This window comes from Callospermophilus lateralis, chromosome 14, assembly GCF_048772815.1.
Source record: "Callospermophilus lateralis isolate mCalLat2 chromosome 14, mCalLat2.hap1, whole genome shotgun sequence".
In the NCBI taxonomy this organism is placed as follows: domain Eukaryota; kingdom Metazoa; phylum Chordata; class Mammalia; order Rodentia; family Sciuridae; genus Callospermophilus; species Callospermophilus lateralis.
The window spans coordinates 36,685,869-36,694,846 of record NC_135318.1 but is presented as its reverse complement, the minus strand read 5'-3'; the positions used below and the strand labels follow the sequence as shown (position 1 = coordinate 36,694,846).

Here is an 8,978-nt window from a genome sequence, read left to right as displayed (position 1 = left end):
TCTGTAGGTCAGAAGTCTAAAGTGGGCTGGTTGGGCTGGTTTACTCTAGAGGCTCGAGGAAATAATCCACATTCTTATTTTTTTCAAGTTTTTGGAAACTGTACACCTTCCTGGACCTGTGGCCTCTGCATTACTCTGACCTTTGCTTCAGTGGTCACTTTCCCCTCACACCCTGCTGCCTCACTTATAAGGATGATATTACATTGTGTCCATCTGGATAATCCTGGGTCATCTCCCCATTTCAAGACTCTTAATTTAATGTGTCTCAAAGTCTCTTGCTGTGAAAGGTAACAAATTCACAATGCTGGGGTTTTAGACATAGACATCTTTGCTGGAGGGCAGGGGGAGCTATCCTCAAACCAACGACAGGCTCCCTACGTGTCAGAAAATCATGAATGTGTATAGACGTGGTGGAACCCAAGCCAGCTTGGCCATAGTGTGAGTCTATGATTCTGGAAAAGCTTTCTGAACCTTTCTTCCCCACAGATACCTTCCTAACCTTCTGAAATCCTGCTGGGCATAGCATGGTTATCCACAGTGAGAACCAGGCTCAGGGCCAGGGGCTTGGACGTGTTTCTTCATACTCAGGTGTCAATGGCTGACAGCTGAGCCTGTCCTGAGGGCAGGTTCTGATGGAAAGAGGCACTGGGTAGGAAGATCAGCCAGGGAGGCTGGGGCTAACTTGGATCTTAACAGCACTCAATCATGGGGGTCCCCAGTGATGGAGAGAGCAAAGGCACTTGGAAGTAGGACCACAAAGTTTTAATCAAACACAGCAAAATGGCCGCGATGCAGAACAGGTAGTGCTTGGAGAAGAGAAAGAAGACCATCTCCTTGGTGACATAGATTATGTGTATAAAGATGAAGCAGTACAGGAACATGGCAAACTGGTTCTGGGGGAGCAGGAGGTCCTGGAGGCCTCCCGAGAACTGTGGGGGAAAGAAGACAGTGGAGCTGGCGCCACAGCCTCACCTAAGGAAAGGGTAATAGCACTCCCTTCCCAAAAGCATGAGGAAGAGAAGGAAAAAAATAATGAGACAATTCCTGGTCAGGTCACTGGCACATAGAGGGAACTCATTCATTTTCCCATCTCGAGTCTGCCTTATCCCTCCTGGCGGGGGCTCCAGGCCAACACCTCGTTTCCTCTTCACACCCCACACTGTGCACTGGAGCACACGTGAGCAATTTCTCTCTCAGTCCCAGATTTTCAGATTTGAACTCTGGGTTTTGGGAGTGTTCTCTGGACATCTGGATATCAACCTAGATTTCTGGACAGGCAGAATGAGAGGGCATACCTGGGGTATGGATGACTGTTTTTTGACTCCCCGGGTCCTGGCACATACCACATGGTCCAATCCATTGATATGTTATTTAGTGCAGGGTTTGGTTTCTTGTGGGGGCCAGTGCTGAGAGATGAGCCCTAGGGCCTCCTTACACCCACAGGGCAGGCACTGGGCTTGGAAAAAGCAGCTTGAGTGATTTGATTCTGCCTGTAAGTTGCTCTTTTCTGGGATCTGTATAACTAGGATGTGACAGACCTATTTTAACTGTAGAGAGCATCAGTGTATAAGTAAAGCAAAGCTGATATAATGACTCTGATCTTCAGTTAAGGCATCAGACATTGATTAAAAAATCATGTCATATTTTTAAAAACAGCAGATAACAAGGACTGAACTAGCAATAAACTAGCAATAAATGCCCTAAACTAGCAATAAACACACTCAAAGAAGAATTTTCAATGTAATGAAATCTACCCATTCAACCATCTTCCTTCCTAGCCTCCCAGAAAAAGAAAAGAGGGGGAAGATCTGAGGCTTACAAGTAAAACACTTTGGGAAACTATTACTAATGATCTGAGGGTTTGGATACACCAACTGTCGAAACTGCTACGGGGCATATGAGGGCAACTAACCCTCAGAAGGGTTGAGAATGGCTCTGGTGGTGAGCCTCTAAAGGGAACAGGAAGGTTGGAGACCCAAGAAGAAACCCAACATTCCCTTAGCAGGTGCCATGCTCTGCAGACACTGGCTCTGGACTTGTGGGCTCCACCCCTCTCTGCAGTCTGTATGTGTTTTCAGTCTGAAATGCTGATGGGGTGGGAGGTAGGGTGGTAACTGTGACTTTTAATAACAAAACATGCATTTGTAAAACCCTGTAGACTTTTCAAAACACTTCCAATGGCCTATCTTTTGAACATAAGACAGAGGATGGGTAGGACAGAGGATGGATATACCATGGGTTCCCATCTCATCTAGCAAGGAGAAAGATTTTCAAATGAAAAAGGGAAGAATATAGTTAGGAGGAGACAGGCCAAAGGCACAGTACATCACCATACCTACTTTCAGTAGTTTCAGGCTCAAATTTGTGTCAAATTTTATCCTAGGATACTGTGAAAACTTATGAGTTTGAAAATGGAACTTGCAGAATTTAAAAAATATCAGGAAATGTGCCAGAATATTAAAGACAGGCACATATTTTCCAGACTTTCAAAAAGGGAGAAAAAGATGGAAATGGAAGTCCTGATTTAATAAGCTTTCTTGGCTCAGTGACATAATTTAATATATAATTAAGAAGGCATTTTGTGAGAGGAAAAAAGATAATTAAGAAGTCAGCATGTGTTCATTGAGAAGAAATCATGTAAAACCAAGTCTATTTTCTGTTTTTTTTTTTTTTTTAAATTGACCAGTCCATTGGAGAAATGCTATAGATAATATAATATCTTAATTCTGGGAAACCATTTGACAGTGTGTCTTGGGATAGTTTTTTTGGCCAAGCTGGAGAAATATGAGCTGGATAAAATGTAACTCCAGGGTGTTGATTAATGCAACATTGCTAACCTGTAGTGAGATCTTTTAGTGGTATTTACTTTAGGTCATATCCTCCTCAACAATTAGAGCAATGACTTGGAGAAAGACAGAAAGCAAGCTTCTCAGAATTGAGGATGACTCAGAGCTGGGAAGCATAGCTAATACATTATATCCCAATAAAATTGAAAAGTGATGAATGTAGGTTGTTGCATTTGGGTCAAGAAGTGAATTGCATGAGTACATAAAAATGGTAATAGCTAACACTTATTGAGTGCTTACCTAATGCATTGTGCTCATTGCAAAGCACCTTACATGCATTTTCTCCTTTAATCCTCATGACCCTACAAGGTAGGGGCCACCTTAGGGATGAGCAAACCAAGGCTCAGTGAGGATGGGTAACTTGCCCAAGGTTAAGTAGCTTACACAAGGTAGAGGCAAGATTTTAACACAGGATGGACTTGAAAGCCCAGGATATACTGTGTGAAGCAGTAACTCTTTCCTTTTGGAGTGCTTATGATGACCTAGCTACTGTGCTAAGCACTTCCCATCCCATCTCATCTCATCAGGCGTTCTTATCCCCGTTTAGTACAGATGAACATCAAGTGTCCATTTCTTGTGAAATTTCAGTTGTCATCCTATAGCAACCACAGCCCTGGTCAGGGAGGTGGTGGGGCTGGATTGTGGGGAGGGATGCTGGGTCTAGTCTCCAGTGGTCACACTGTATGAGATGCAAAGAGGAATTGAGAGTATTGGAAAGTGTTGAAGACTTTTCCCTGAGGCTATCAAAAGGGCTGTTGAGCAGACCATGTGGTTCCGGGTCCCCTCCTAGGCTTAGAGAGCTGGCTCTCACTTAACCTGGAGGCCCCAGCAAAGCCATCTTATCTGGGGTAGTGGTCTCAGTCCATTCTCAGGAAGTGACCCAAGGCAGCAGAGCTGGAGGTAGCCTCTGGGATGGTCATTCCACTCAGTGGAGACCCTGGATCTCCAGGGTGGGACACACGGCCAACAGGGAGGGTGGACTCACTCCTGCCCTGGCCCTGCGGGGTAGCCTCTGTGCCCTCGCCCCTGGTGTCAGCCCTGGCCCTTGGCCCCTGGCCCAGTGCCCCTCTCCCCACATACTGGGCGGGGTGTGGCCTGCTGCTGCAGCTGCTCCATTGCCTCCTCGTGCTGCCGCTGCCGCTCGTTCTCCTCATGCAGGTACTTGAGGCGCGTGAGCTCAAACTCCATGCGCACCTTCTCCAGCTCCATCTCCTTGCGCTCTATCCCTGAGGCCTGGGGAAGCTCCTCGGGTTCGGGTCCATCACCCGCCTGACCCTTGGTGGCAGGTCCAGCATTTGGGGTCACTGACTTAGGGGGCTCTGGGGAACTTCTCTCCTCGTCCGTTTCCATCTCCTCCAGGTAATTGGAGTCTGGCCTGGGGGACTCTGCCTCCTGGGGCTGGGAAAGGGAAGATAGTGGGGGCCAGTGGGGAATCAGATAGGGCTGCCCCCACCTCGACCCAACGGCTCTGCCAGCTCCAAGCCACAGTGGAATAGGGTGTGGGAAAGTGTCCTGGATTGCAAAGATTCAGACTGTGTGCATTCTTATTAGAAGTGTACGTAGGCAGAGTTATCAGCACCCTAGGGCTGAAAAGGAGGAGGCAAATGCACACAAAGGAATCCTGCCCTCAAGTGGCAAGCCCTAGTGATTTTCAAGTCTTCAGGGAGGACTTCCCACTGCCCACACTGTCGGATACAAGGTGTTCTGGGGGTCATAGAAGATTCTCAAACATTCTGAGAATCTAAACCTAGAGGAACAAACAAGAGGGATGGAGTAGGGGGTGGCTTCAAATAGGACTCAGATGGGTGAGACCAAAGCCAGCTTCAAGGGACTTAACACTTTTGTGCAGGGCCACCTGGTCCCTAGTGACAGTGGGGTGCCCAGTTATGGGGATTGGTCTTGGTAGCTCTCTGGATCTCAGAGAACTCATCTCTTACCCCCTGTTCCGAGTGTCCTTTGTCCCCTGATGGAACCAGCTGGGGCAACCCTCTTACCAATGAAGCCCTGGGCTTCCCCTCAGATGTGGAGTCACTAGGCACCAACTTAGAGAAGTTGGGGCAACTTTCTCCTGCCCCCCGGGTTTCCATCACTTCTCTGTCCTCTGTTGCCATTTAAATAACCACAGTGGTGCCATCTAAGGCCAGAGGACATCTTTTGAGACAGTCACATTTGGCCTCACCAGATTCCACAGCCCAGCCGCCATCACAATCCCCTCATAATGATCCACATTCTACCAGTTGCTAAGGCCCCTTTGGTAAAGGGTGTGACACCTTTGAGGTGCCATTATTAAGAACTCTCACCCCTAAGGACTGCTTTGAAAACTGGAATTCCACCCCTTGAAATAAAGAATCCCACCACATAAAACTAATCTCTTGGTTTCTTGTTTTAAAGGATTTTGTTGAGATAAGTCACAACTGGCTCCTTAAACCCTGTTTGGCGCTGAACCCCTTCCTCCCAATCCCTAGGTTGACATATGAACCCCCAGTAACTCAGAACGTGACTTTATTTGGAGGTAGGATCTTCACAGAAGTCATTATGTTAAAAAGAGGTCACGGGGAGTAGTTATAACCATAACATATCAATGGCGTACAATGAACATTGATTTTGCTCAGATAGCTAAAGGTTGGCTGATCTAGACTGGACCCAGCTGGGGGCTTGACTGAGGTGCTTTGTTCTGGGCATCTCTTACCCTCCTCTTGGAAACAGTGGGCTAGCCTGGGCACATTCTTTCCAAGGCAATGAAAGAAGCACAAGAGACCTTGGAACTGACACACCATCACTTCCATCTCATCCAATGGCCAAACCCAAAGTTGAAGAATGGGGAAATGTTCTCGACTCCTTTGGTTGGGGGGACTGCAAAGATACAGGACAGAAGGTGTGGATACAGGGGACATATCTGGGAACAGTCAGACAATGTACCCAAGAGTCAAGAGGTGAGTGATGATGTGACTGGAAGATTTGGTGGAAAAGGTAACATGAAGGGTGGGCGGGATTTGAGTAAGAGGAAAGGATCAGTATGGTGCAGTCTCCGTTGAGGATCATTATCCATTCACCTCTCCATTTCCACTCTCTGCTCTTCCCTACCCTGCCCTTTCCAGGAGGCTGACCTCCATGAAGCAGCATCTCATTCATTAAGCAAAACAGTCTAGGATTCTCATTTCCCCTCTCCCAGGATACATCAAATTCTTGGTTTAGGGAGCTCCCTGGGAAGTTGGAGAGATGGGTGTCATGAGCTTTGGGTTGGTTTTCACTTGTGGCAGCAGGAAAAGAGCCTTAGAAGAGCCCCTAAAGCCATGCAAGAGAACATGGGAGACAGGGTCACACAGGAGCCTACCAGCAGGGACTTGGGATGACTTGGCCTCAGAGGGACAGTTGATGCTGGATTCAGGAGGTCCTGGGGACCAACAGCCAGGGCTGTGCCCCTTCATGTGTGCTTTCTCTTTGCTGCTGCTTGGCTGGTTTGTTTCTGCTTGTGTCTTCTCACCCAGGTCCTCATGTGTTTTCCTACCTCATACCTTCAGGTTTCTGCTTCCTCCCAACTTTGGTTTACCTATAACTTTGGCTTCTAGTGGTCCTGAGCATGTGCCTCTCTCTGTGCCTTTGTGTTGTGTTTGTCCTCACCCAGTCACTCGTGGATTCCTACCAAACTTTTCCAAGGGAAGGACTCAGAAGTAACTGGCTGATCTGTGCAAGTGCAGGGTGTTTCATTCAGCTACTGGGTAGCCCAGTGTCATCTGTGAAGCGGAAGGACAGGAAGGCCAGGGTCACATGGTACCACCTCAGGTTATCCACCAGCAGGAGTTGCAGGAGGATTCATTTCCCTTTGTAGGGGCAGCTGGGGTGGAGATTAAAGGGCACATTCATAGAGCAATGGATCAACCATAGGGTTGGCAAATAACCAAATGAGACACTTGTATATTAGTACAGCACTCATAAGCTTTCATGTACATCATCTCATTGGGTTCTCAGAATGCCCTTGTGGGGCAATTTAAAGCAGGTACAGTTACTGTTGTCTAAAAATCAGGGAACCTCTGTCACACAGAGAAATGGGGGATCTGTGTGTGGGTGCACAGGATGTTAGCAGGTGAGCAGGCTTCCCAGATCCTGCCCCTGTGTTTTAATACCAGACCACAAAGATAGTCTTTGGTGCTCCAACTCTAAAGAGGTGAGATTTATTTATTTTTGCCTCATAGATAGAAAAATATATGGGCATAGACGTTTATGGCAACATTGCTTATAATTGCAAGAGACTTAAAGCAACTTAAATTTTACCAGAAGGGAGCTGGTTATAATTGGTCCTGTATTTATGTCAAGAATACTAACAAGTGAGGTGCAAAGAAAGTGCTTCTATGTGTATTAAATTAGGAAAACACATGTGTCTAGAACATACCTGGAAAGACATGAGAAACTGGTTCCCGATGGCCATCTCTGAGGGGATGGAGTGGGGGGATTCTGGGGTTGGACTGGAGGGACTTATTCTTAACTCTATACCATTTGTACTTCTGACTTAAAAAAGCATTCAGATATTATAGTTTCAGTTAAAATTTCAAAAGGTATCTGGAAGATGCTGGTGAAGGAAGTCTAGGATGTGTAACTTGTTCAAGTTGAGGACAGGCAGGGATCTGTGAGCCACATCAAACCTGTGCATCATCTACCCCATCCCTTTGCCCCCCCTTCCATCCTGAATAACCTGTATTTCAACCAGGGATGAAATCTCACTGCTAATTTTTTTTTCTTTCCTTCCTGGCTGCTTTAGCTATGGACTCGGTGGCTTCATGATCCTGTACACAGGTGTATTGTAGTGTTCAGAGGATTAATAGTAGTGACAATAATAATAGCTCACAGTGATTGGGCATTAAACATATACCAGCTGCTGGGAATTTTTCATGGATTATTTAATTTAATTTTAAGAGCAACCTATAAATTAGGTACTATCATTATCTCTATTTTCATAGAAACAGAAACTGAGTTATAAAGGCTAACTTACCTATCCACAGTAATACAGTTTGGGAGAAACCAAGTTTTGAGCACCAAAACCAGGATTTAAGCACTAAAGTCCCTGAATTAAATACCTTTCTGCTTGAAATACCTAGAATGGTATCTATTTTCCTGGTTGAATTCTGTTGATAAGGGGGTATTCAGGAGAAGGAGGTGATTCAAGATGCTCCAAGGATTTGTAGGGGGAATGAGCCTGAAGCCTGAGCAAGGAGCTGCCCAGTGAGGGCCCTTCCTGGGAGCTGCAGGAATATGTGTAAATGCAGGTGTGTGAGTGAATTCCTCAGGCCCACTCAGGAGATAGAAACCACACAGCAATTCCAAAAGGGAAAGTAGACTATAAAGAATTATTAATTAGGAATAGGAGAGAGACTACTTAAGTAGCAGACAGAACTCTAAGAAATGCAAAAAAGAATCAAATTGAGAGAGGTGCTGCCTGAGGCCAAGAGTCTGATCTCGTTGAAGAGAATGTGGCTGAGCCACTAGATGGTATATAAGTTCCCTGAGGTCAAGGTACGGCAGGTCATCTGGCAAACCCTCTGGAGTGCCAACAGAACTCACTGGGAGATCACCTAGGGTATACTGAACTAATCAAGAAATTTCTGGAGAGAACCTCATTTGGGAAACTCAGCTGCCCCCAAAGTGCTACTCAAACTCTCTGGAGGTGAAAGTGTACTAAAAGGCCAGTAGGTATTCTGCACGTTGGCCAAGCACTGCAGCATTTCAAGAAAAAGAGCAGCCCCTAGTCCTGTAATGTCTCTCTAGCGCCTTCTATTGAAGAAGCTCAATATCCTGCCAGCCGGCAAGAGAAATGTTTATAGGGATTCGCTTCAGAATCACAAGCAGGGCAATGAAGGGTGGATTTGTAGTTGAGCAGCAATAAAATGATAATGGGTACAGTGTATGCAGACCAGCAAGTCGATTCCCCAACTCTCCCCCACTTTTTTTTGGTACCAGGACTGAACTCAGGGGTGCTTAACCACTAAGCTACATCCCCAGGCCTTTTTATTTATTTATTTTATTTTGAGACAGGGTCTTACTAAGTTGCTTAGGGCCTCACTACGTTGCTGAGGCTGACCTCAAACTTTCAATCCTCTGGCCTCAGTCTCTTGAATTACTGGGTTTACAGATGTGTGC

At 46.2% G+C, this 8,978-nt stretch overlaps 1 protein-coding gene across 1 annotated transcript; it reads right to left on the bottom strand.

The window, feature by feature from the left end:
- Positions 1-689: 689 nt before the first annotated feature.
- On the bottom strand, positions 690-4,957 carry Tmem247 (transmembrane protein 247). Its single transcript, XM_076832737.1, has 3 exons — positions 4,841-4,957; positions 3,927-4,244; positions 690-929 (listed from the first exon to the last, which is right to left on the bottom strand). Exons 1-3 carry the CDS (start codon positions 4,955-4,957, stop codon positions 690-692), a joined length of 675 nt encoding a protein of 224 aa, XP_076688852.1.
- Between the last annotated feature and the right edge of the window lie 4,021 nt (positions 4,958-8,978).

What these genes read in the sequence shown, in the direction of transcription:
- Tmem247 (XM_076832737.1), bottom strand. Translation starts at nt 4,957, where the DNA reads ATGGCAACAGAGGACAGAGAAGTGATGGAAACCCGGGGGGCAGGAGAA. An exon ending in GGAAGCCCAGGGCTTCATTG is followed by an intron (nt 4,245 to 4,840) that starts GTAAGAGGGTTG and finishes TCCCTTTCCCAG; the next exon opens with CCCCAGGAGGCAGAGTCCCC. An exon ending in AGCAGGCCACACCCCGCCCA is followed by an intron (nt 930 to 3,926) that starts GTATGTGGGGAG and finishes TTTCCCCCACAG; the next exon opens with TTCTCGGGAGGCCTCCAGGA.